The 27,699-nt window shown below is 46.9% G+C and overlaps 1 protein-coding gene across 5 annotated transcripts in view; it reads left to right on the forward strand.

Moving 5' to 3' along the window:
• The window catches only part of SSH2 (slingshot protein phosphatase 2), a 91,895-nt gene that overhangs the window by 52,059 nt on the left and 12,137 nt on the right, over positions 1-27,699 (forward strand). For all 5 annotated transcript variants that reach the window (XM_064394667.1, XM_064394668.1, XM_064394666.1 and 2 more), the window contains 11 exons: positions 7,052-7,155; positions 11,762-11,826; positions 16,475-16,596; positions 18,968-19,036; positions 19,787-19,852; positions 20,874-21,068; positions 22,655-22,748; positions 22,875-23,003; positions 25,089-25,135; positions 26,504-26,650; positions 27,242-27,442. In XM_064394667.1, the coding sequence (XP_064250737.1) occupies positions 7,052-7,155; positions 11,762-11,826; positions 16,475-16,596; positions 18,968-19,036; positions 19,787-19,852; positions 20,874-21,068; positions 22,655-22,748; positions 22,875-23,003; positions 25,089-25,135; positions 26,504-26,650; positions 27,242-27,442 (1,239 nt within the window). The remainder of the gene's footprint in view (positions 1-7,051; positions 7,156-11,761; positions 11,827-16,474; positions 16,597-18,967; positions 19,037-19,786; positions 19,853-20,873; positions 21,069-22,654; positions 22,749-22,874; positions 23,004-25,088; positions 25,136-26,503; positions 26,651-27,241; positions 27,443-27,699) is intronic.

A 27,699-nucleotide genomic window follows, 5' to 3' on the forward strand; every position in this document is an offset into this window, starting at 1 on the left:
CTGTGTCAGGGCTGCTGTGGGAGCACGCGCTCAGCAGCAGCCCAGTGAAACCCAATCTGGAGCTGCCAGCAGCAGGCTGGGCACAGGGCTGGGTGGCGAGGAGGCAGCTGATGCCCCTGCCAGGGCTCTGCCTGCATTGCCTGGGCTTTAGCAGTTTGTTGAGCTGGTTCATCTGTAGGCCAAGAGTATGTGAGGGGAACAGGAAACCCGCATGGACTTTCACTTCCATCAGACACCATAAAATGCTGTCCAGCTTAAAACAAAACCCAGCCTGCTTTCCTTCGCCTGCAAGGAACAAATCCCAGCCGTGCCTGTGAGGAAATACATCAGATGGGAGTGTGAAACTCAGCCCTGCAGAGCAAGGCTCGGGGCATGGGGAGGCAGAGGAATGCTGCAGGTGCTTGGGGCTGTCTCGGCACAGTGCAGCCCTGTCACAGCTGCGTGGGCTGCAAGCTTGGGCTGCAAACAGCAGCTGTTGCTGCTCCCTTCGCCGGCAGGGATGAGTTTCTGGCAGGGATAAGTTTCTCAGCCCAGAGCTGTTGTTTTCCATGCAGTCTCCAAAGGATGCCGCTGCTCTCTCCTGCATACCCAGGCTGCCCAAGTTTGCAGAGTTATTTCTGAGCTCAGTTCAAATGGTCTGGTGGCAGAGGAGCTCTAATGGCATGTCATGGTTGGTGCCAGCAGTGGGTGTGACTTGCAGGCTGGTAACTCACTTGGGTGTTGAGTGGTATCAAAGCTTCCCACAGCCTGGTGGGATGACCTGAGCTGGTTTGATCCTGTCTCTGAAACTGTGTCTGAGTGTGGTTGTTTCGTGCACCTGAAGCAGTTGTTCTTCACTTGCACAGACAGCTGTGGTCATCAGAGTTCCCTTTGGCAAGTTGTACCCTCTCTGAATTCAGCAGAAATTCTCTCCTTGCTTGGAGCAAGGTAAAGGAATTAGTGCTTTGGAATTCAGATTGACACCCATCCACCCTCACCTTTGACTGTCTTCCAGCAAACTGTTGTCTTAGTTTGGTTTCAGAAGTTGTTTTGGGTTCCATATTGGAACCCAAAACAAGGGAAAAGGTGACCTGGTGCTAGTGAGAAGGGATCAGTAGGTAAGTTCATATGGATGAGTAATAACTGGCATTGTAGAGCTCCCTGTGATGATGCCTGTCTGTGTCATGGAAGCTGAGCTCTCTCTCCAGGGAGCCCCACCTTGGAGCAGAGGAAGTGCCTGCAGACAGTTCCTTTTTAAAAAAAAAAAAAGGCACAAATGCAGATGTTGCTAAAAATGCAGTTTGCGTCAAACCTCTGAGCCCAAGTGGGTTCCCACGCTCAGTTTGTTTTTCTCTTTAAGTTGCAAAAGTGCTGAGTGGTGAGAGATGGCCTTTGGTGGAGAACCACTTCCCTTTTCTCTCCCTGCCCTCGGTGGTGTCGCCTCTGCTGACACTGTGACTGACCCCTTTTCGGTAAGCTGTGGCCCTTTTTTGCTCAGCACTGAGTTTGTTTCTGTTTTGGGTATCAGAAGCCTGTGCTTGTCTGTGTTTGCTGCCGGCTGACCCTGTTAATACAAATGTCAGTGCAGGGCAATCCTGAGTTATCCTTGCCTTTTCATTTTCCCTGCAGGGTTTTGGTGGGATTTCTTTATTAGTACCTGCTATTGTGCTTTACACAGCTCTGAGATCTGCCCTCTGTGTGAAGAAAATCAAGCACCTTAATCCCTTGCCTAGGAGCAAAGGTTTAAACTGGAAGCCAAACGTTGCTTCCCTCTATTTAATTCATTAATACTGTAGGCAGTTATTAAACTAGGTGCTTTAAAAAGTAAACAAGGGAAGTAGGGATGTTGTTTATTGAAAAACAAACAACAGTGAAGGTGAAAGAGACACTTCCCTGGGGAGGGATGCTGGAGGAATGCAATGCTTTTATCTGGTACTTGAGGGAGAAGTGCCCTGGGCTGCCATGCTGCACATAATCCAGCTGTGCACCCAGCTGCTGGTGCACCCTTGGCTGTGGGATGCTTTATTAACCAGGATTTTCTTGTGGGCAGCTGAAGGAGTGGGAGGCTGGAGAGCCACCCTGGAGCAGGTGTGATGGCCCTGGGGCCTGCCTGTGGAGAAGGGGAAACAGCCAGTTTGGGAATTTGGGGCAGGAAGAGGGAGGGAAGTGGCTTGAGGTGCTGAAAAATCCGCAGGCTGCTGTGCCCGCCCTCCTGTTGCTGCTCTCATGCCAGGCCCAGCAGGCTGCGGGGGAATTGCTGCTCTTGCACTCCTGGCTGCTCCTGAGCTCGCTCACATGTCCCCAGCTGCCCTCTCCCTCCTTCCACACCTCGGGAATGAGCTAAGTATTGGTGCCTGCTGTGCCACTCCTGCCAGCCTCGGAATTTCGGTCTTTTTGTTTGGTTTGAGTTTTGCAGCCGCTGCTTTAAGGGAAGATGGTGGAGCTGAGCTGCAGCTGAGGTGTGCAAGGCAGTATTGGCTGCTCATGTTGGGGCAAAATCTGGGGGGCTGTTGAGGGACTGCACAGCTCTCTTGTCATGGGGAGCTACAGCTGGAGCCAGGCTTGGAATTGAAATCCCATTGTGGTTGCTTCAGAACTCTTTTCTAGGGCTCTGGTTAATAAACACCCACTAAGAGAAATTGTATTTCTGTAAATCATAAAGGCAGTGGACTTTCATTCAAATCTGAAGTACCTTGATATCCTCATTTCCCCAGCCACCACTTTTCAATCTCCCATTTCATCTAAGGATTAGGGTGAGCAGGGTGGGAGGATGTGACCCCAGGCAGAGCCCGTGTGGTTTGGGCACGGCTGTGAGGAGGTGACAGCACCAGGAGGTTTTGGCCTTTGCCACACTGACCTGTCCTGTACGTGGTGTGGGAGGCTGTGCATGGAAGGACTTCTCCTGCTGAGCCTGTCAGGGAATGGTGCCAACTTTCTGCTTGTGCTACTTGGCAAGTGCCCGACCAAGGGCTGGGCTGGACAGGACAGAGCCTGCTGTAAAGGAGCTGCTCCCATGAGTGAGGAGAGCCGACTTCTGGAAAGTCATCCTCAGGCTCACAACAACTTAATTAAGTGTTTATTAGGATAAAACATTGCCAGCAGCCGTTCAGGTGCCTCCTTGCCTTATTCCTAAAAAGGTTTTCTCTCCTTTCACTGTGAAGCAGTTTCAAGAGAAAACAGCAAGGTTCCTTTTTGAGTATTTTACGCTGAGGACTGAGGGTTTCTCATTGAAATTGAAGGGTGGTGCAGATTCACCTGGCTCCTGGCTGGGAGCTGGAAGGCATTGTCCAGGGGGTCGTGACAATGCATCCAGTGATTTATCACATCTCTTTGGCACAGCCCCATAACCAGTAACACTTTCTCTTTTGTGTCCTCAAACCAGTGTATTTGGTGTTTGTGCTTGCAGTTTATGAATGGAGCTGTGCAGGGTAACATCTGGGAAGGCATTTATTATTTGTTTGTCATCTGTAAGGTGTGTGGATCTCATTTTGTAGCATAGTGAGAATTTAGTTTGAACCATGCAGTGATTTCCTTGTGCAGGAGGAGCTCAGCCCTGGGCAGCACATCAGGGAGCACAGGAATCACTTCTGTTTCCTGCTCTTACTGCTGGTTGGAAACAGAGCCTTCTGAGGGCAGTGTCTGTGCTTTAAATAGTTCTGATGTGACTTGTACAATTTCTACAAAATCTTTTCTGCCTGGGAGCAAAATTGGTACAAGTAGTGATTTCTGTAGGAGTTGCTTAAGTCCTCTTCTTGCACTGGTTCTCTTCCCAGTGAGCAGGGAATTACAAATAGCACATCACTGGTGGCCTTGAGGCTGCTGCTTCACTGCAGAGGTGAACATGGAACAGAAGGGGTTTTCCCCCAGCTGTAGTGCTGAGGATTGTGAGCTCTTTCATAAGTATGTCCTGAGTAAGTCTTCTCCTGAAAAAACCTGCTGTGCAGTACAGACAACTGATGACAAGCCTGGGGTGCTGATAAAACACAGCTCAGCTTTGTTACCTGTGCCAAGTTGGCTTCTTGTCTTCTGCTGTCCTGGACTCAACTTCTCCCCTAACCACGTTGAGTGTCTTTTAACACCAGTCTGTTCCAGGAGAGTGTTTCAAAGAGCCCTGAAGCTCCCCTAGCTCTGGCAAGCCAGATTTTGTGAAGTATTTCAAAGCCCACGTTATGCTTGGAAGCCATCAGCTGTCAGCAGGGTGAAATCAGTAGTGGATAGCAACACTTGTTTAGAGCCTTAATTGCCCTTTTCACAGACGTCTTTGTTACCTTTTGTGGTTTTGAAGTGTCTCAGACTGGGGCCTGCTGTTGGTGTCCCACCTGAGGAATCCTTATTCTTTATATATCAGGGACAGTATCCAGAGGTGATCTTGCCCTGAAATAGGATGCTTTAGGCGAAGATCATGCCAGGGACTGTCCAAACAGGGTGGACCCAAATGGAGCAGCCATCTGAGTGTGGCACAGAGGATGCCAGGCCAGTGATTGCTCTTTTTTTTGTCCATGCAGTGCATCACAGGCACCAAAATCAGCATCTGCTGAATTTAGCAACAGAGCTACTTGGACTTTCCCATGAATTTGTTGCCTTTCCTCCCAAGAGTTTCTTTATTGCTTGAATGTCAAAGCAAGACCTTTGTTGTGTGTGTGTATTATGGGTTTTTTTCTGGACACTGATGTATCTGGGGTTAGAATTTAAGGCAGGTGATGCCAGGGGTGCCAGTGGTGTGCCTTGGCAGCACAGGGAGTGTCCCCACAGCTGGATTTGGCATGAGCTCTTGTCTCCATGGGCTGCTGTTCTCCCAGCAGTGCTGATGGCCATCTCCTGCCCTGCGGGAGCTGCTGCCCTCCCTGCCTGACCTCCTTGTTCCACAAGAATGATCTGCTTTGCCACATTCTTCAGCCCTTTGTATGGGAAATTACTTTCCCTTTCCCTAGTCCTACCAAGTTACACTTAGAGCCTGTGGTTAATGGCCCAAAGCAAGGCTCCCCTGGCCTCGGCAGAGAAGGTGGCCTCCTGGAAGGATGCACCTGATGGGAATCTCTTTAGTTCTGCTGCTCTTTCCTTTCCAGGCTGGTGGCTGAGAGCTGCTGATAAGGGAAAGTGATGGAATTGAGAAGATTTTTAACCTCCTGGCCCTCTTAGCTACATGCTACATTATCCACTAAAAATAGTTGCTAATTCCACCTTCTGGGGGAACCTCAGGCACAGGCTAAAGGATTGCTAATATTAGTGGTTGGCTTTGCTGATAAAATGAACAGTGTGAAAGCTGTCTGTGAGTGCTGAATTCTTTCTCCTCCTCTGCAGTCTAACATATTTTAACAGTTTTTTTCTGTGGTGAGATTATAATGGGAGGAGGAGAATTAATTTTTATCATTAATAGTACTATTATTATTTTTTAAGTGTCCTTAAGATACCTTGGTGTTTCTCTAGTTCAGGCTGTAAGAAACTATGTAGCTTGAGAACTTGGAGAGGATTTTTTTTGTCAACAAAAACTAGAAAGGCTCAGTCAAAATCTGAACTTATTATTCAAATGAACTTACTATTTTTTGGTTTTAGCTTTAATACAAGTAGAGAACTCTCTGATCCATTTTAATTTAGGATGAGTGTTTTTTTCCTTTTCAAAACTCTGTTTTTATTGAAGCATCCAGAGCATGTTTGACATCTGGTTCAATTTTAGGAAGAAAGTTCTGGGAGAAACTTTGTCACTCAGGAGTGCTGAGGGTATGACAGCACAGTCTAAACATTGAGATGTGCTGCAGCCTTGAGAAAAGTCTTTCTGACTCTGTGCATCTGCTTTTCTGGAGCTTGGAAAACTTCTTTTTTTTATATCCCTGGCAGCAAAATGGAGAGGTGCCCAGAAATGTGCTCGAGCTTAGGGGGAAATCCAACTTCAACACAAGCTCTGCTAATTCTTTTACTTCTAAAAATGTAGTCAGAAAATCCTTTGCTAAAGCAGTCTACCCCAAATAATGCAGAGTTTTTTACTCTGTTAATTTCCCAGTGCTCATCCCTTAGAGGAAGGGAATAACTAACTGTGTTTGATATTTGCTTAAGTGGAGAAAGGAAAAATAAATTCCTAACCTCTTGCTCAGGACATGAATTGTCTTGAAGGACAAGCCAACATCTTTTCAAAGCATGGAGCTGTTGGGATGCACGATGCCAGAGACTCTCCCATCCTGTCTTATCATATTCATCAACCATCCTGTTGACTAGAGAATTGTTTCTGGCTTTCTTCAAAGCCTCTAGGACTGTCTTATCAATTCTGAGAAAAGCAGGAACCCTCGAGTATGCAACAGGATGGCTGCATTGCAGAATCTGGAGTGTGTCTTGCTTTTTCCACGAACCACAGCATCTGCAAGAAAAGGGCTGGAGGATGTGCTTAAAACACCAGCTGTTCCTCAGTACTTGGAAATTCTTTATTGCCCCTTTTTACAAACTTCTCATGTGACTCCAGAAAGGGTAAAATCAAGGCATGAAGTGATGGTTGATTTCAACAGCATTACAGTTTCTTGCTTTCGTGATTTATAGGTCTTTGAGAGTTAATCATCATGCAACTCATAGAGGGTAGTTTTATGATTTCTTAATCTTTTGTGTACACTAATTTTCTTTTGGCTAACTGCTGAAGGGAGACATTTGTTTCTGCAGGGCATCAGCTGTGTCTGAACCACAAAGCTCAGGGTTAAGAGAGTCCATAATTACCCAGATGCGTGGGCTTGTTCTGTTCATCACCATTTAGAAATGTGGATCTGTCATCTTGACTTTCAAATCGAAAATGTAGCCATAGGTTAATCCCCTCTGCCTGCTCAGGTTGCACCTCTGCAGGCAGAGTGGCACCAGCATATGTTCTGCTTTTCAGTGTTTCTCTGTTTGTGTTGTTCTCAGTTATGCTTTGAATGTTTGCAGTACTTACATGGGGGGAAAAGTTCTTTACCAGCAGAATGATTTGATCTAAATCACTTCATTGCAAAAGTACAGAGCATACATTCAGTGCTTTTAACCTGTCTTGTTCATTGCTTTTTTCCTTTTTGAAGGCAAGACACTTATCCTCACTCCCTCTTTGTCTTTTCCCTTGCAGCATCAGCGAAAGCTTCCTCACTGTGAAAGGTGCAGCTCTCTTCCTGCCACGAGGAAATGGCTCATCCACTCCCAGGATCAGTCACAGGCGCAACAAACATGCAGGTGAGTGTGGTATCCATGGCTGGGGCTTGTCTGTCCCTCCTGTTTCAGAGTCCACCTTTCTCGAGCTCATTCTCACCTGATGACACACGTTTGTCTGGCCCACGTGTGTATTAAAGCCTCACCTGCCAGTCTCAGTGCTGATAGGGAAGTTTTCAAAACTGCTGTTCAAACAGAATCATCAAATGAGTGACATCAGGGCAGCAGTACCATCCTGTAATTTCAGTATGAGAGGGAGGGGAGGATTGCCTTCCAAAACCTTTGTGCACTGCAGTGGGAAGCCTGAGTTTGTGATACAGGGTGAAAAATGGTCCTTCCTAATCTGAAAGGAACCAGTTGTGATGGAGGAGAGGCAGGAGGCTTAGCAGACTTACCTCCACGTGGGGATGAGGAAACCTCTGAGCAAAGTCAGTGTGACTTCTCAGAGGTGTGAGCAGAGTGAGTAATACAGAGTCAGTTATAATTCCACCTCCTTTATCTGCTGAAAGTTTGATTTGTGTTTTTGCTTTGACTCTCTTTGAGAAGTTGCTCTGAATATCATAACTCAAACATTTCAGGGTAGGGTTTCTTTCATTGGCTATATGGTGCTTAATCACTGGTGGTGTTTTACAGGAATTAGATAGTGTGGGGATTTTTCCCTTCCATAAAGCAATTGGCAGGAAACAAAAATAAATTGAGACCTTCAGATGTTTGCAAATGGGACAGAGATAGAAACAGAGACAGGAGTCAACGTGCTTTGCTAGAAGGTGACCAGGAAAAATGTGACTTGGTTTGGTTCCAGGTGTATATCCTTTTGTACTTTGACACCATCAGACTGTCATCCACCTCTGCATTTGTCAGAGTTATGTATGTGATGAGTGGCCACCTCAAAATCTGTTTGCAAACATATTTATAGAAAAAGTTTAAGTCAGAAGGCATTTAATTATATACTTCCACTCAAACATAGCACAAGCAGTACCCAAATTGCTTTGGTGAGATGCATTAATTACCAGTTGTCAAAAGGAATGTTCTGAAACTTAAATTAAAGCTGGCCTTTCTGGTCAAGAATGAAGTGAGATGTCCTTTAGTGTGAAAGTAGAGTCAGCAGTCTTTAAAAAGTTTCTCTTGGCCTGTCTTGGTTTTTAATCTCTCCCAAGTCCATTGCTGAAGCCCAGGTCTCCCCGTGGCACTGCTGCCTTGGCTTTGCCAGCTGAGGAAACCCACAGATTTCCCTGCAGAACCTCTGCAAGGCAGCACAAACAGCTGTTGAGTGTCTCTGCTTGCCTCATCTACTTGCTCCAGCTGATTTGCATGAGGTCTGGAGACCTTGGTGGAAAATAATTGCTTGTCTAATCGGCCCAGAGCTCTTGGAAGCCAGATTGCCAAGGAAGCAAATCCGGTGTGTTGTAATTGCTTACAGCGAGATGTTTGGTATTGCCAAGGCTGGCTTGCCTAAGGGGTGGGATTTTTTGTTCTTAGAAGACTTATTTTATTCCTGTCTCTTCAGTTTACAGGGTGAGATTTAATGAGGCATCAGTGCTTGTCCTTTCCTCAGTTTCCCTGTCTGTCAAGTGATGGGAATGCTCTAGTGGTTTTTTTATGGTGCTTGGAGGTTTCACTGAAGAGAGTCCCTTGTCTGAGTGTGCACCAATTTTCTGTGAATTTTTCTAGTATCAGCAGACCAAGGCACCGGGTGATCAGTGTGTGTGTCACCTTCCTGAGCAAAACATCTGTGCCACCAGAATTAAAGCAGTGATGTGGAGAGCGTGGCTGGCACGGTGTGTGCAGCTGCCTCCTTTCTGGGACACCGATAATCCGTGCTCAGCTTCCATCCCCATGTGTGTCGTGACTTATCTCTGGCACACAAAATTAGAGGGGGGTAGAGAGCAGACATAACTTTCCAGTATGGAATTGCTGCCTATAGATGCAATAGTATTTCAAGTGGCTCCAAGAGCATTTTCTAGGAAGGCTGACTGACCTTCCTGACCTGCCTTTTTAATTCATTAGAGGCGCTAGAATCCAGCGTGAAGAGTGAATGGGTAACAGGAAATAATTAATGCTCACACCCAGTTCTCTAATCACACCTCCATCGATGGGAATCATTGGCAGATTGGCTAGATATGGTACCAGCTGTCCATATTCCTCTCCCTGGGTGGTCCTGTGCCACCTGGCAAACTTCTGTGGGATGGTGGGCTTGCTTTTCCACAACAAACAACGCCAGAGCAGGCCAGAAAGGGATGTAACTTCCCTGGGGCTTTTGCCATCTCTGGAATACTGTGAATCACTTTTCAGATCCCACCCTTGCCCATGCTTTGCACCTTGCCTGCCAGCTCGAGGAAACAAAAGCATCTGCTCAGCACAGGACAATGTGATAGGAAGCAGCAGCCCTGCCATGACTGCCAGCAAAGCCAGCTCTTCACAGGGCAGGATGTGATATCTTTGTGCTGATTCTGGCATGTTAAAGCCTTTCCTTTGGTTTTTCTTAATCCAGGAAGTTTACAAAATGCCTTGTGTGTTTGGGGCTGAAAACCCTGCAAGTTGATTAAAGCTGGCCAAGGAAGCAATCTTTTACTTTCCAGCTCTGGAGATCCTGAGGCTGGCAGGGGAACAGGGAGGAGTGTGGTAAACTTTCTGAGGATGAAGGATAATGGAGCTCCTTGGCTGAACCTTGCAGAAAGGGTTGTCGTAGAAACTTCCTCTCTTTAAGTGTTGAGATAATCCAGTAGTTCAGGTGATTTTTTTTTTTTTAACTCTGGAAATTTTGGCTCTTAAGAGGTCCCTGAATTACTGGCAGCAGTAAGTGGAAACTGCTACATTTTGGAGAGAGAAAAAGCTGAGCTGAAGCATCTTTCATTTCAGACTAAGACATGTGAAAGCTTCATGAGTCAAATACTTGCTGAGCTCTTCCAGGCTGTGGGCAGGAGTTGCAGGGGGACCTTTGCATGTTGACTGACAGTTCTCAGCAATTCTCACTGTATTATTAGCTGGAACTTGCTGGAACTGAGCAGTGTTGTCAGGATTTTGCACTGGTGTTGACGTGGGGAGATCCTGTCATGGCACTCCTGGCAGAACAAGCACCTGATGGATGACTTGGCCTTCCTGAGTACCATATCTCCATAAATAATTTCTATTTAGGGAGGCTCGTGCCAGCCACTCCCGTGCTGGGAACAATGTCCATGGGCAGGAAGCAGCTTCAGGTGCTTGTTGCAGGTGATACTTTGTGATTTCCCCGCCTCAGTTTTCCCACCCCCAGTTAAAAGAGCATTCCCAGAGCTTTGACTCATTCTCCATATGCTGAAATGCAGCTCAAGGAGGAAGGAAGAGGAGAGCAGGGATTGCAGTGTCCTGTGTAACCTACTCCATGCGAGGTTGTCCCATCCAGAGAGGGGCTGCACAGCCCTTCAGCCTTGCTCTTCCACCAGCTATAAAAATCATTTGGAAACCAGGTACTCTCAGTGGGCAGCCTTTCCTTTCTTCTCCTTCCCTTTTTTGGTATTTCTGGGTGCTGCTCCATGTTCAAGTTTTCCTTATTTCTCAGAGTCTGTGAAATAACATGGATTCTGGCACCACTGGTGAATCAGAAAGGGAGGACAGGGGGATTAACCAACCTTCCTAGAAGAGGTTCTTGTAGCTGATCCTGCTGAATATTTGCTCCTTGCAGTGTTGCCTAAACTCAGCTTCCTGGCTGTGGGGGAGTGGGAGAGAATGGAAGAGTAAAGGCTTCTCTTCTTGCTGATCTGTGCCACCCACCTGGCAGCCCTGCACTCTCCTTTGTGGGAATGCAGATTAATTTTCCACGTAATGATTGAAAAACCAGCCCCTTGCAGGAGCTGTTGCTGCTGGCTGGTACTCAGGGTGTGATGTTGGCTCTCTACATGCCACGAGTAGTGCTGAGAAGTCAGTGCAGCAGTGCTGACAGAAAATCATCTCACTTGTGTTTGAAATGCTTGATGTTTTGGGAAGCTGTGACACTTGTCTCTTCTTAATAAGACTTAAAATTACGGTCGTGCACTAAATTTAATTTTCCTTTTGTTTTTCCTCAGCTTCACCAGGAAAGGTGTTGCAAGTGTTTTCTAGGAAAAAATTATACGTGTTTGATTTTTCAGGTGGCAGTTCTTAGCTGCTTTAGGGTGGGGTTGGTACACGACCATAGGTAGGCACATGCTGCTCTAAAACAGGACCAAATCTCACTCCAAGGAGAGTATACTTTAGCCTGGGTAGTATTTCTGCACTAAGTAATAAGCTGGTCTAAAAGAAATGGCAAATTTCTGGTTTGGAGCTCATGGTAGAATGAGGTGTTGAACCACAGGGTGGGGCCCATTTCTAACTAGGTTGACTTGTCTGTCAAAGGAACAAAGAGTACCGAAACGCTGTTTATTTCTGTAAAAAAAGATAACAGAATTTAGCAGGAGAGAGCATGGTAGCACAGGAACAGGTGAGCACACAGAGCAAAGAGCAGCTGACTAAGAGATGACAAAACTCCCATCTCTGAGTAGGTGGGAGTGACAGTGACGACACTCCTGGTGACGTGTCAGGTTTCTCAGTGGACATTTGCTCTGGCTGGAGAGCCAGGAACTTGCATGTGATTTCAAACTATTTTTGTGCATTCACCTTGCTCTCTTGCCCGCAGGGGATCTCCAGCAGCACCTGCAGGCCATGTTCATCCTGCTCCGCCCAGAAGACAACATCAGACTGGTAGGTTGGCTTTCTGCTTATCTCCTGTGAGCCAATGCAAAGGTTAAGCACCACTTGACAAACACACCTGTGTAACTCAGGGAAGCAGTGGTGTGTGTGTGTGTTGGAGTGGTTTCATCAGCAGGTTTGGGGAGTCTTTGCAACCACGAAGGTAGGAAAGCAGCTAGTTGTGAAAGGCCTGCTTTGGTTGTTCAGTGAGACAAATTGTATGGCTAGAAGGCTGTACTTTGAACCCAGATATTGAGTATCTGTGCTCCCAAAAAATACTGTAACAAGTGCCAGAGAGGATAGGTAAATTATCTTGGTGTCCTGTTTAAATCAAGAGTAGGTGACTTGTGTCTGACCAGTGTGAGTGAGTCTGCCCTTCTGTGAGAGCTCAGTTGTGTTCCTCACTCTGCTGTCCTGACTTGTGGCATCCCAAAAGGCCATGGCTGAACAGGTGGGAGCATGTAGGATCCCCATGTAGCCATGCACCTGCACTGTACCTTGGCCTTCTGCTTTCCTGGGCTGGTGCTTCCTATAATGATGTAAAATGAGTCATTGCTGTTCACAACATTGATGCACAATCCTGAAGAGCTCCAGAAGCCAAATGTGAGCAGTGAGGAATTTGCCTGGGACATGTTGAAGTGCTCTACAAGGCCAGGCATGACTGCAGTGAGTCTGCACCTTTCAGCACTCAGCAGCCTGAAGTTTGTTTCCTGTGTTTTCTTGGTGCATCTTAGCAACGTCTGCCCAAAGAAGGACTGCCAGCATCCCAAGTGTTATTCCAGCACCTCTGGTTTGCTGAATCCTCCTGAGCTGTGCTGGAGATGGGCTGATTGGATGAGGATAGCTAGGAAACAGCCAAGGTTACTATGGAATGCTTTAGCTTCCCGAATGACCACCAAAAATACTTTGCCAAAAGCAAGCCAAAGGACCTACTCCCCTAAATTTTGCCAGGCACACCTTGCTGTCACTAAAATTTCAGTGGAGGTGATGGGAATGGGGGTTCTCAATGCTTTTCAGAATCTGAGCCAGGGTTAGAACATTGGAAACTATTGAACAGAGCATTGTTCAGCAGTATCACTGGCTACATTGTGTGATTTGGGACAAATTAGCCTTAACAGCTGAATAAGGACTTTGTGGGCTGAGACATAAACCCTTTTGTCCAGAGCTACATTTGGAATGCTGAAATCTTGCATGAGGTTAAGTTCGATAGTCTACTTGAATTTAATTGATTCTTGACGAACGAAGGGTGTGCAGGGCTGCAAAGGACTCTCTCATAAAACTGCAGATACAAATGAGATTTGAAATATAAACAGTACTGAGAGAAATGCATTCTTCTCATTTTCTTGGCTGCTGTCATTCAGAGGGCTGGCTTCACAGCTCAGGGGCCAGCAGAGGAATCTAATCCTCTAAAAACCTACACTTGAAATTTGGAACAACTCTTGTTTCTTGGAGCTGTTGGCAGAGGTTTTTAGCCTTCCGTGAGAGCAGGATTAGAGCCATGGTACTAATGTAAGATCACTAGGAAGGAGGAAAAGGAGTTAAGAATGCACAGTGATTGAATATGTTCCTGTAGCTTAGCAGAGCTGGGAACTTGAAAGTTGGACACACACTTTTTTTGTCTTCAAATCATTTATCTCCATGAGAAATGTGTTCTTGTATGAAACACCTACTACTGCGGAGCGTGAAAGGTCAGTATGAACTTCTTGGAATGTGCTGTTCATAAGGGCTGGTGAAATATCACATCATACTTCTGATGATAAAAGAATGCAGCAGAAGATAAAATTGGCTTGTGTTCAGGTGAGCCTAAAACTTAAGAAGAATGTAGCTGGCCCTGAAAAGACTACAGGGGATGACTTGTTTTGACCAGACTACAAAGAACCTTCCCAAATTGAGGAGAAAGGTCTGTACAGATGAGCTGGTTGAGAAAAACTTTCCATCTCATCACAGTCCCTGAAGCCAGGCCATCCTCCCTAGAGTAACTGGGATTTCAAATGTCTTCATTTAAAAGGCATCAGAGCAGTTGGTGTGCTCCTGCTGGCAGGTGAGCATGTGAACTGACACTTCATGGAAAGGTTAGAGCTTCATTTGTGGTTTGATAGACACATTGGGGCTCTAATAGTAACTGTGGAAGTTGGCTGGTTTACAATGTCAATTCTGCTGTTTTAATACTCCAGTAAATTTAGCAAAACGTGTTATCTGCCCAATCGTGGTTCTTAGCACTTTGTTCTAAGGGTGTGAGTGTTGAACCCAGAGATTCACACTAAGCCATGCCCTTGTTTCTCTTAACTGGCCTCTGAAAATCCCATCCTACCAGCGTGTAGCTGTGTGACCTTTGCTCGCTGTTTGTCTTACCCTGTTCTAAAGGGTCTTGCATCAAGACTTCCCATTACTGCTGGCCAAATTGGTTCAGCAAAGTAAGTTAGATTTTGTTAATCATCTTGCTGCTGGACTGTCCTCAAGAGAAGCAGAACAGAAACTCCTGTGTGGATGCCCCAGACATGGGGCAGCTGTGTCTGTCTGCTCCCATTTTAGGCAAGTCTGTGCTGATTGCTGAGGTTTGGTTCCCAATGTAGGTAATTACTTTAACCACCAAGACCTTGGTGATTACTTGCTCTTCTAGGTTGGAAGAGCACCTTTCTGTTTTCCCACAAATGGTTAGTTCTAGAAACAACCATCTTGGGGAGAATTCGCACCTTGAAGGACTGGCCACTTTGATCCTCCGTGTTTCCAAAGGAATCCCAGTGACTCAAGAAGCAAGAAGGAAAATAAGGCTGGTTTTAGCATGACTTATCCTAAGGAGATGGGTGGGGCACAGTCTCTGGCTGTACAGAGCACGGCTGTCTGCTGGCATCAGCATTTGGGTAGTTTCTGTTGGTCTTTGGTCCAACTGGGCAAGTCTGGAAGACTCTGTCAACACCGTCTCCTGCCTGCACTTGCTATCCCACCCCATCACCAGAGCTGCTGCTCCTGCAATGCCACTGGGAAGCTTTCCCTGCTGCGCTCAACATTCCCTGCCACAGAGCACTCCACTGGGATGGTGAGCTCTGTTCAGCTGCCAGGCACCGGTTTAACCTCTGTCATAGACTCCACCACGTGTTGTGGTGAAGATTTCCCAGCTGGTGGTGGACAGGAGAGCTCTGAGATCAGAGGGGGCTTCCTCTAAGCTGGGAGGTGCTGCTCTGACCTCAAGACCAAGTTGTGAACAACTAAAGGAGCATATTGGGAAAAGCAGCCTGCTCCTGAGAGATCTCACACAATAGTTAATTTCTCAGCTTTTTAAGGATGACTGTTTCAACTGGGGTCTCTGAGCCAGGACCTCTGTGAGAGCCACCAAGAGGCGTCTACACAAGCTGTGGCTTGGGAGTTTGAGGAATTTGGGTTCAGTTTGTTGAGGATGTCAAACACCACTTCAGACTTCAGCCGCTGGGTTGCAAGGAATTCAGGAACCAAGTCCTGTTGCAGCAGGCAGGGATGTGTCCACAGCACAGTGCAAGGCTGAGCTGGGATGGCTCCTTCTCCCCGTTTGCTCTCTGCTGGCCCTGCTCAAAGTTCAAGCAGCAGTTGAACAATATGGTAAACACTGAGACCAGACAGAGTCTTGGGGTTGGATTGGGCCATCCAAAGTTAAGGTTTAAGTGTACAGAATTAAGACACTTCCTTTCTAGGGATGTCCTAGTTTCTCTGGTTGGGATCCTGGGACTAAAATAGCTGCAAACAGCTTGGAACGGAGTCCAAAAAGTGTTGCAAGTAAAGGCTGCTTGCTGCAAGTGTTGATAAGCAAAACTTTCAGTGCTGGGCTCCCTTCCCCAGGCTCCTCATTAACCAGCAGTCTGTCTGCAAGACTTCCTGGAGTCCCTTCAGTTCTCACTTCCTTGTGGCTTCTGGAGGAGCAGCTCACCTCAGTGCAGCCTTCCAGGAGCTTCAGAATTGGTCTGACATTCACAGTTTAATATTTGATTTGGGGGGTTTTGGGCTGAACACCAGTCCTCCTAGAGCTCTTTTGGCACTGGGGTACAAGTGAACGTGGCAGGAGCAACGAGGCACAATGACTTTCACCTCTCCTGGGCAGTCTGAACCAGTGAAGGATACAGCTTAGTCATAGGGATATCTTTTCCTGCCAGGTGTAAGGCAGTACGATTGCTTCTGCACTGGGGAAGTTGCCAGAAGAATTCAAAGGGCCAGCAGGAAACCACGTATGAATTAGGTCCTGGTTGTCTGTCCAGCTGCCTGGGAAGCTGGTGGAAAGAGACTTGTTGGAGGTGTTGTAGCACACTGTAGTTTGAAGGAAAGCTCTGGTTCTTGGGGCAAAGCCCTCTGCAGGTGAAGGTTCAACACCCATCTGTCTCACTGATGGTCCACAAAGCTCATGGGGCTGGGACCAGTCAGAGGGGTGTAGCTTGTTCAAAATCAGCCTTGGTGAGACAGAGCAGGGCCTGCAACCAGGTGTTCAGAGTGCACCAGGAACGTGCCAGCTGTTGAGGAGGGCACTGTGTGGGAGCAAAGCACTTCTTACCCAGCTGAGGAGCGTGGGACATCCGTACCAGTCCAGACTGCATCACTGCTTCTGCGCCTGTCACTCAGCATGAAAAAGTGGCCTCTAAAGGTCATAATGTGTGTTTTGCTGACTGCACTGCTGATGTCTTCCCCTTCTTTTCTTCAGGCTGTAAGACTGGAAAGTACCTACCAGAACCGCACTAGATACATGGTGGTGGTGTCCACCAATGGCAGACAGGACACGGAGGAGAGCATCGTCCTAGGAATGGATTTCTCTTCCAATGACAGGTACTCAGAGTGTCCAGGTGGGGAAGTCCTTGTGCTCACCCCCACGCAGGTTAACTGTAGAATTCACTGTCTGGAGTCCTCTGTTTTCTGGGGATAAGCTGCTTCAGCTTTTCTAGCCTAACATTTTTCTTGACATCCAGAATTGCCTTTTTTTTATTTCTGAGAGGAGGTGGTAAATGTGAAGGCAACAGTGCAGGTCAGCATTTCCCTCATTCCTCCAAGCATCAGGCTTCTGTGAGGATGTTCAGTGCCTCTGAATGATAAGATCCCCAAGTCCTGCATCTGCTCACCAGAGACAGGGACAATCTTCATGCCAAGAAACAAATAGTTGCAATTAGGGGAGCTGGACCTCAGCATTCAGGAGAGCAGGTAATGAGAAAGGGACTGTCAGGCAGTCCCTTGCCAAGGTCATGGCACAAAGGCCTGATGGCAGTGTCAGGGTTGGTGATGGCAGGTCTTGCACACCACGTGCTGTCCCCAGGCAGCAGTGTGTCATCAGGGTTTAGTGCTTCTGCTTCATTCATTTAAATTCCTGCTGACCTTTCCACAAGGCTGCAGAAAGTGGCTGGGAAGCAGCTTTTACTGCAGGAGGGGTTGTAAGCCAGGTGACAGCAACCTAGCAGCTTCCACTTTAGAAGGGCACAGTGGGCACTTTGGAGAGGGCATAGAGGCACATGACTCTCTTAAAAAGAGTTTTAAGTAAATCTTGGCCTCTATCAGAAGACAATCAATATTCAGTTTTGGAAGGTTTCATACTCATGCTTACTTCCAGCACAGCTGCTGCAGGAATGAGTCTTGCTTTTGACACTAGTTGGAATAAATTACTTCCAGGTAGTTAGTAGGATCACTAGAAAATATTTTTGAACTATTTGGCTAAGAAATTGCCTTCTAAATACTGCCTGCTAGTCACAGCAGCCACCCTGCTTGGTTTGGAGGCTGAGCTTGGGTGATGCCTGCTAAAATGGGGGACCAGCTTGATGCTGCCCCAGCTCCTGTCTCTGCACATGTGTGCACAGCTGTGACTCAGAGATGCTCTTGCCTTGGGGCAAGAATAACTTGTCCTTGCACAGGTTGCTGTGAGCTTGGGACTTGGCTGTGATGTACCAGCGCAGGCACCTTTGATAACTGAGAGCTCACTGGTATTCAGTCTCTAATAACATAGCAGGGTCGTTTTAGCTTTCTGCTAAAACTCTGCTGGAGTTCCTGGGGTTCTGGATGGTCACTGTGATCTGCCCTCCCCGAGCCCACTGGGTATTTATAACTCCATGTAGACTTGTTGCTATGGTCTCTGATAAGCGCTCGCTGAACAGTATCACTAAAAATACCCCTGCCACCTTGGGAAGCCTTTTAAAAACACATCTTTCCATGAGCTCATCTCATGTTGTCAACAGAAATAGCTGCAGTGTCTCCTGGTGCTGGGCACCAGGCATGTGCATTTCCAGGGCTCCATGTCTGACCCTCCAAAGCCTGGTCTCTCCCTCTTCCCACTCTTCTCTTAAGCTGGTGACTGGCAGGTGTGCTGGAACTGGTGGAAATCTGGGAGCACCATGCAAAACATGAGAGCAGGAGGCAGCTGAACTCAGTTCTTCAAGATGCTGCTTTGGTTATGGAGCAGTTTTGCAGCTTTATGACATTCAGCTCTTCATTTAACAGCATGGAGGAGGTTGTGTAGGGTTCCCCTGCCCCTGCCTTTTTTCCATCACTTGATTTCTGCTTTTAACTTGGCTTTTTGCTCAGCCTTACAGAAATCTTGGGGGACTGTGAGGGCAAAGAGAGCAAAGCAGCTGAGAGAGGAGTGGGATTGCCAGGAGGTGTCTGTATGGGATGGCTGTTGTGCTCATTCTTGAGGGCAAAGAAGGGTCAGGAGTCAGCCACAGGTGATAGGCTGAGATTGCCAACTTGCCATGCTGCCAGTCATCCTGCTATTGCACTGCTCTGCTCCCAGTCCCCAGCAGCTGTGGCTGAGGGGCAAACAAGAAAATAAAGCTGTGGATTGCAAAATCAGAGCTAGAACCAAACCTCTTGAGCCTGAGAGGGATTAATCTGTAAAAAAAGCCTTGAGCTAACCAAAGACTGTGAGCCCCTTCTGACCTTCTGGACAAAGTTCAGTGGTTTTGGATCCTGTTTGCTCTTCTCCTGGGTGTGTTAACCCTTCAAGCTTGCTTGAAAGGATAGTGCTGTGCCCTGAATCTGGTTAGTGATCCTTGCCAGGCCCCTGTAGAGCAACACTGGCCCTGTTTGTCTCTGAAGCAACAACGGGATTTTTCTTTTTCCTAATGAATACAAAAATACGCAACTATTGCCATGAAATTGGAATAATAACATGGTGCTGTAGTAGATAGACTGACTGACTTTCTCTTTCTCACTGCAGTAGCACTTGTACAATGGGCTTGGTGCTGCCTCTCTGGAGTGACACCTTGATCCACCTGGATGGGGATGGGTGAGTGCCTTTTGTGTGTTCTGTGTTAATGCAACTTAGAACAAGGTGTGTGGGGAAAGATTCCAGTGCTTGCAGAGCTCTCACAGGTGCAGCAGCCCTCCTCTGTTGACCTGTATCGGGTTAGGAGGCTCAAAGGCCCTCAGTCACAGTGGTTGTGGCAGGGAACACCAGTAATTGACTTATCTGTGAATAAACACGCACTGAGACAGTGGCTTATGTGTGTGTTTAAGCTGGAGTAAAGGAGCTTTTACTGGAGAGTGGGTGTGTAGTGAAAGCTCCTTAAAGGGATCCTATTATGTGTTCCTCCATCATGCTTGCAGCAGGCAGCCCAACATAAAGCAAGAATGATGTTTCTCTGCCAAATAGACACCTGACTTGCAGACTCCTGTTTGTGCCAGTTACTCAGGCTGTCCAGTGCAGTGCATGGAATGACTTTTCTTTCCTTGGTAGCTGTCCCAGGATCTCTTTAGCTGGACTCTTGCTCCCAGCTGTGGCACTGAATTTGTGTTGCCAAGGTAAACAGCACAGCCCAGCACTGTCCCACTATCTTAGTTTCATTCCCAAACAGCAGCTGCTTAAAGAAGTTATCTTAGAGCTTTTAGTGTGCTATTTTGATCTGTTTGCTAGCTGAACTCAGCAGTGTATGCATAGGGCTAGACTTTGCTGTTCTAATGTGCTAAGACCGTCAGTTATTAACTAAAAAGGGACTTTTGGGAGACATTTTTACTTTGCCTTTTTTCTTCTCACCAGAGGGTTCAGCGTATCAACAGATAACAGGGTGCACATATTCAAGCCCGTGTCTGTACAGGCAATGTGGTAAGTACTTACTACAAGCTGTCCTACTCATCCTTTTTCCAGATGTTTTGGCTGCTAAACTCTTAAAAACCAGGTGCTGCTTTACGTTACTGTGATCTTGAGATCTACTTGAGCAGCCAGAAGTTTCCTTCAGAGACAGGGAAGGAAGTTTGGTACCAAAGGAAAAAAGAGATGTAAGTGCTGGTGTACAGCAGCTTTGTCTCAGCTGAGGGCAGGAAGGAATAGGGTAATTTTCCTTGCAAAGGGCTGCTGCTTTGAGCCCAAAGTCACATTGCTTTGAGTATATGTTTGAAATATTTTGAGATATGTTCATTGTGATAGAGGAAAGAGAAGCTGCTTGCATTTTTCTTTCCTTTTAGGGTGGTTCATGTAGTGATCATGAAAGTATTTCTGGCTCGAGCTTCTTTGCATTGCAAAAATACATCGCCTGTCAGCGATGCTGCTGTCACCCCAGTGATTTTGACCTGGATCCTTCTGATCCCAGTCAAAGATTTAAAATAAGCTAAAAATAGGAGAGGGGGATTTGTTTCCCAGCAGCAGCTGAAGAAACTTCTGACATCCCTCGTGCAGCGAGAGAGGGCAGACACCTAAACATCTCAGTGCAGTCCTGAGCCCTTGGTTGTGCATGTGTGATTGCTGGGTGTCCCTGCCCTGCACACAGGACAGCTGATGGCACAGTAGGAGCTGTCAGCACCCTGTCTTGGATACAAACTCTGTGCATCTTATTTAGGGCTTGGGTATTTGTAGCAGATTTTGGAACCAGTGACACGGGTGCCTCTGCCTTCTGAATTGTGGGCACCTTCACTGCTATCCAGGCTTGTTCTGGCATGCTCCAATTAAGACATGCAAGCTCTGGCAGCGTGTGGGAATCCACAGCCTTGCAGGACAGCCTCGTGCACAGTGCCAGGGGTTTGTACCAACTGATGGGACATGAGCAGCATCCTGGGTTTGGCTGCTGCTTAGTGCTTGATACCAGCCTGAGGAAAAAATGATAAACCTACAAGTGTTGTTCCCTCGCTAGGTCTGCTCTGCAGAGTTTGCATAAGGCTTGTGAAGTGGCACGGAGCAACAATTACTATCCAGGGAGCCTCTTCCTCACGTGGGTCAGTTACTATGAGAGCCACATCAACTCTGACCAGTCGTCAGTCAACGAGTGGAATGCCATGCAAGATGTGCAGTCCCACCGGCCCGACTCGCCCGCCCTCTTCACAGATGTGTAAGTTGGGCTGGCTCTGCTGAGCAGTGTTTGACTGTCCCCAAACGAGGAGAGAGTTTCCACAAGAGATTGCTCTTAATTAGGTATTAATAAGGAGGGGATTCCTGTTCCATGTAATAAGTGGACCCCTGGTTAGGTAAACACCAGCAGTGGAAGTTTAGCCCTCCTGGGGCTCCCTTGCATCTCCTCCAGCCTCTGTTTTCAGTTTAGTTGTTTACCTTGGGCTTTGCTTGCAGACCTTTGCTTCTGCAAGTCCCATGTTACTGGTGAGAGAGGTGTGGTGCACCTCAGCCTTGTCTCTGCTGGTTTTGAACTCTTGTTCCAGGCCTGGAAGGAACAGGTTTCTCTGGACTTTGCTCTTACACTGGCACGTGTCTGAGCACATGTTTAGGCTAACATGGTCTTTTTATCCTTACCCAGTTCATTTTGCTCTAAAGTGAAGTGTTTATGTATGGACTTCAGGTAAATGGGCAGACAGTTCAGAAAGGCAAAATTTACAGGCTGTATCAACATTCAGGGTTTACCATCCCTGTCCTTAGTAACTGCTGATGGTACTGATACCATGTAACCTGAAAGGTAGTCTGTGACCAGATGTGGTGCCAAGTGTGAGGGTTTTCACTTGCCCATTTTGTAATTACTTCACATGCTCCAACTGCTTTCCCAGAATAATAGTGCCTTTGGTTGATTTATGCTTCCAGATATTTCCTGTTGCTGGAGTCTAGTGAGTGAATAATGATGCTGAGCAGTTGTTCAGCTGTGAACAAGTCTTCACACTTGATTGTTTTTTAATGTACAAGGCGGGTGGCTGAAAAGTTTGGCAGGCTGACAGATTAATATTTTATTGTAGCTTTTCATATATAAATTTTATCTAACCCACCCTTTCCCTGGTGGCACCTTGAAATTGAATGATTTCCTTGGGACACTTAAACAGCATTCTCTTAATGCATTCCTGAAATAATGCATGAGGTTAAAAGAACCAGGAACTTCCATGATTTTTATTTGTGAGCCACCAGTTGAACACTTGTAACGTCCATGCCCTCCCCAGCCTGGCAGCCTTCCAGAGAAAGGTGGTGGGACATGTCACTGCTGGGTCCCTTGTAAAGATGCTGGGTGAGCCAGCTCTGAGCTGCTGCTCTGCTGCAGCTTCCCCTGGTGTTACTCAGGCTATTTTTGCAGCTGGTGATAAGGCCCCTGGCAGCAGAGGCGGGAGGAATGCAGAGGCTTAGCTGCCCTCGTCTCTCCATATAGGGAGTTTTGGAGCTGTTACCTTTCCAAGAAAGGTAGGGAGAGGCTTAGATATTGCTCCAGAGGGTATAATGCAGCCTTCCCAATTTAAATTTTACCAAATACCAGGGGTTCTCTGGATGACTACAATGGATTAGGAGCATTCAGTTGGTGGCTTTCATATACAACTGTGAATCTAAACTGGGCTTTACTGTCACCTGAATTCCCTCCAGAGGACATGCCTGGGGGAAGTAGTGTGAGAGTCTGAGACTCTACAGAGTATACAGTCTATAAGTATTTTAAAAGTGTCGTGAATCCCGTTTGTTTTCCCTCCCAGTGACTCTGTTGCTTTCTTCTGACAGCCCAACTGAGCGGGAACGCACGGAACGGCTGATTAAGACCAAATTAAGGGAGATCATGATGCAGAAAGATTTGGAGAACATCACCTCAAAAGAGGTGAGTGGTGAGGCTGCAGCACTGGAAATGCTGTTGAGCAATCTAAAGAGCTCTGTGCTTCATGCTGTGGAGAAAGGCCAGAACAAAAGCTTCACATGACTTCTTGTGTCCCTCGTACCCATGCAGATACGCACGGAGCTGGAGATGCAGATGGTGTGTAACCTGCGGGAGTTCAAGGAATTCATTGACAATGAAATGATAGTGATCCTGGGGCAGATGGACAGCCCCACACAGATATTTGATCATGTCTTTTTGGTGAGTCTAACAATGAATACAAAAGTAAACGCTCCTAACACTTTTCACTATGAGTTGGTTGACACAGGGGCCTCTGGAGGAAGTTAAAGGAATTCTGAAGGAAAGGTTGGTTGATCCTGGGATCCCATACTCTTAGGCAAGACAGTAATGTACAAGAACAGCTTGGTTTTTTGGCTGTACTAAACTTTGCTGTGTAGCACCAAGCTGTAGACCCTGTACCTAGTGGATGGAAGGGACAAGATCTTACGTCTAACAGTTTCTCAGGGCTGTTGCCATTGATGTAAGACCAGTTTTGTGGCTTTAACTGTCCAGGATAACCACATGCCAAGTTCTTGTGTTTGGGGAAGACATAACATAGCAAAGAGGGAGGGGAGCTGTGTGACATCCAGGTGGAATGAGGCTCTTTTAACATGGAAAACTCATAAGTTTGTGTGATCCAGGAGGAAGAGAGTAACGTAACAAAGAATCCTGGAGATAAGTCACTTAAGGAAACATAAACATTTTGCTGTTTAACGTTTTGCTTGCTTAGTTGCTGCTGGGGCCTGTCTTAATTACTGCAGCTCCTTCTGGTGAGTCAGCGCTCCGCTGGATTTCCCAGCCCCGGAGCCATGGACAAGGTTTGGTTGGGCTGTCTAGCCTGTGAGGTTGGCTCAACTTTAAACAAAGCCATTCCTCTTGGACCAGCTGGTCCTTCCAAATGGAGAGGGCCTCTCCCAGTCTCCGGCTCAGAAGGGATGGTCTCTGTTAATGTGAGCACTCCCAGGATATCATGTTGGGGTAGAGCCAGGAAACTTGGAAGTACCCACAATGTAATGGATTTTTTTTTTTTTTGCAGATTATGTGTTATAAGGAGAGAGAGGGACCTGTTACAGGCTTATGGTGTTGGCCAAAAGCTGTTATAGGCAGCTGGATGCACTGCAGGGCTTGGAGTCTTGGCTCTGAGTTCATTTAATGGGGAGAAGACTTTCAAACAAGACTTACAGGCAGCACCAAGAAGAACTGTGGTTAATTTTTGGAATAAAAGTGTTTGCAGAGCAGCTGCTATGGTGAGGAGCAGTGCTGCTGGGGCTGGGCACCAGCTTCACCCAGGAGCGTGTGTGCTGCAAGGCAGGGTTGTGTTGTGAGAGCTCAGAAGGACAAGGAGCTGTTTCCTTCCAGGTGGAGGCAAGAGCCCTGTGGGATCCCATTTAAGGAGTGCTAAAAGAACTAAGCAGGAAATAAGAGAACTGAAGATGTTGGTAATTGTGGATAAAAGGACAGGAGAAAAGGCTTTTACCCCTGCAGCGTTGTTCTCCCTACCTGTGGGAACTAATGGTTCCCAGGCCTGAATTAAATTATTCTTCCTTGACAGAAAGAGACAAAGTTAAACTGAGTCTGGGCCTTGGTAAATGCAATCAGTCATCTTCATCTGGATCATCTTTCCATTTGGGAGCCATTTTAGGGCAGGGAAGCAGAGAGCTTGTGCACCCTAAATTTTGAAGGAAACCTTTGAGTGGTTTTGTCCTCAGTCAGGTTTGTATTTGAGCAGGAAGCAAGCAGCTTGTGTGTGCTTCAGAGGAGAGGGTTACCTGGCCAGGGTTAGGTAAATGTCTTCATTTCTCTGCTCACACAGGCTTTGAACATGGGGAGAAGAGGTGTAACCCAAGTGAGCTTAGGTGTTGCTGCCTTTGATGTTCGAGATGGGTGTTTGGTGTATAAACAGCACCTGGATGGTTCTTAAATGCAGGCAGTTTCTCCTCTGTGGGGCAGAACTGGCAGCAGCCTCCAGGGAAAGGGTGGAGTGGTCCTGTCTTGCTGAGGTTGATTTGTCAGCAGTTTGCAGGAAGTGCCAACACAGTGCTGGGCTCTTGTTGGCAGAGCTGCTTCTTGTTTCAGAAGGGATGTGATTAATGGGGTGAGAGAAGGTGCTGAGCATCAGTCCTGGTTACCACTTGTGTGCCCCTGTGCTCAGAGGACCCCCAGCTCTCCAACCCTTGGCTGGTCAGCTTCCTCCTCTGGTTCACTGGTGACTGTTCCTCCCTCCGTCAGGTGCCTGGCCTTGCCTTCCTTTTGCCTGATGTGTCCCTTTGCATGTTTTCCCTGCAGGGCTCAGAATGGAATGCCTCCAATTTGGAAGATTTGCAGAACAGAGGGTGAGTAGCTTCAGGCCATCAGCTTAAAAGCAAGAGCCTGGCCACACTTTTCTGTGCAACAAACTCTATTCCATACCTGCTGTGTAACCTGAGTCTTATTTAAGGGATTGCAAATCCATACAAGCTCTTGCTTCCTCCAAACTCCTTGTCCCACAAAGAGGCACCTTAATGTAAAAGGATCTCACCCTGACCTTGACTAATGTCCCCAAGGCAAACAAAGGAAGGCAGCAAGCTCATAGCTATAAGTAGTAAAAAGCTGCAATTACTGAACTGGATGCTGCATAGTTGGCTCCATGCCCTCGGCCCCAGCCCATAGTTCTGGACTGATTACAGAGGCACTTCAGACCTCCAGGCTGTGCAGGAAGGAAAATGTGGAGAAGAGCATTTGTTCCTCTGAGTGGGGCCCAGTAGGAAGTGAAGTCCTGTAGGAACCCCACCAATGGGTTCCTCTGTTTCCTGCCCTTTCTACTTTTCAAATTTAGATTGCCCTTTCTCTAGACCAGGTGGTTGTAAGCACCAAGATTGTGCAATTAAATAATTATTTATGGATATGGCTTATTTGTGTCAAACCAGTGGAAAAAACTAATCCTGCTGGTGAACTGATAGTGTAATTCTGTACCTCAGAAATTCAGTTGACTGAAGGCAAAATTGACTCTTCTTGGTGAGCTCAGGGTCTGCTGTGATTTCCTCGAGTCCAACAGGTCCTACTTGACTGCCAATGATCTCATACCTGCTTGGGAAAAGGGATGTCACCCTCTTGCAGTTCCCTTGTTCTGCCTGATATCCCAGCATGAGTGCATTTCATAAGCATCTTACGAGTAACCCTCAGGGCTAAAAATACTGAGTGCTGTGTACATAAATACCACACGCTTTCTCTAGCAGTTTCCTTTCCAGAAAATTTAGGGATAAGAAATAAATCCTCCCCAGTGGCTCATTGTCTCTTACATCTCTCTGTAGTTGTTTTATGTGTTTGTTTAGCTCTGGTGTTATTGGGAGGCTTAGTCTTCCTGTGGTTTTGGTGCAGCAGGAGAAGAGATTCACAGAGGGGCTTGGAGAAGGCAAACATTAATTGCAGGAGCCCCTGTGGCACAAGTGTTGCTGACATGTAGACCAGAGGTGGTGGGCAGTGTGACCTGACATTGTGCAGAGAAGTTTCTATCCATGGATCTCTGTTATCAGGCTCTAAAGTGCCCAGTAAAACCTATTGTCTGTGTTAGCTGCTGCTTCCTTGCATTAATTCCTGGTTTCCCTGGAATTTTGTTCAAGAGTGCCTTTCCAAATGCCCTTGGCAAAGCAAGGCAAGGCTGCAGTGTAGCAGTGGGACATCTCTTTGAACTGGCTGTGTTTGTCTCTGCTGTTCCCATGCAGGGTACGGTACATTTTGAATGTGACTCGAGAAATAGACAATTTCTTCCCTGGGCTCTTTGAATATCACAATATCAGGGTATATGATGAAGAAGCTACAGATCTTCTGGCTTACTGGAATGATACCTACAAATTCATCTCCAAGGCAAAGTAAGTCTTTTCAGAAAACACAACACACCCATTTAGAAGATATATACTAAGCATTTTGTTTTCCTGCTGATTTTCTTAACTGATTTTCCTCCTTACCCACCTAACATCACAGCATTTTCATTTTGTGGTTTGCAGTAGAAGAACATCTCTGTGCTAGAGGCTGCTCTGAGCTGCTTCCTATCTTTCTGGGATGTGTTTCTAAATTGTGACACCACGCTTGTGGTACAGGTTCTGTTTTCACTTGGAATATGGCTTGATGCCAGTGGGCCATTTGGGCTGAGCTCAAGGGTGCCACACTAGTCTTCAGAGGTTTTCCTGTTTCTCTGTGTTTTTCCACTTTGCAATAACAGCTTCAGAAGAGCTGTTGTAACAAAATCTCCTAGGAATATTAATAAGACCTTGTTCTTCAGTTTCTTTGTGTGTCTTGCTCCAGTTTGTAAATTGGATTATCAGATCACATCCCAGACTCCAGCTGTGGCCACAGTGTTGAAAATATATTTGATAATTCTCTGGCAAAGAAGTTACTGTTTTCTTAAGCTTGTCAGATGTTTTCTGTTTAGCGATCCTCTTTTGTCCTTTCTCCCACTTCAGGAAAAATGGTTCTAAGTGCCTGGTGCACTGCAAGATGGGGGTGAGCCGCTCAGCATCCACAGTGATTGCCTATGCCATGAAGGAATATGGCTGGAACCTGGACAGGGCCTACGACTACGTGAAGGAGCGGCGCACCGTCACCAAGCCCAACCCCAGCTTCATGCGGCAGCTGGAGGAGTACCAAGGGATCCTGCTGGCCAGGTGGGTGGAAGGATTCATCCTGGTTATCCCCGTTGAGGTGTCCCACTTCAGTGGTTGACTGCATTCTTTTAGTCAGAGCTTGTGTCACTGTGTTGTGCAAGCTCGGGTTCTCGGGAAAGGTAACGCTCTGCGTTCAGGGTTAGCTCAGCCTGGGAAAGTGGGTGTAAGCAGGAGCTGTCAGGAAGCTGTTTGACTTCTAGGATGTTTGGTTTTTGGAAAGTAGCATCCCATGATGTGTTATCTGAGTGCAGCATTCA

Source organism: Passer domesticus, chromosome 19, assembly GCF_036417665.1.
Source record: "Passer domesticus isolate bPasDom1 chromosome 19, bPasDom1.hap1, whole genome shotgun sequence".
Lineage (NCBI taxonomy): Eukaryota > Metazoa > Chordata > Aves > Passeriformes > Passeridae > Passer > Passer domesticus.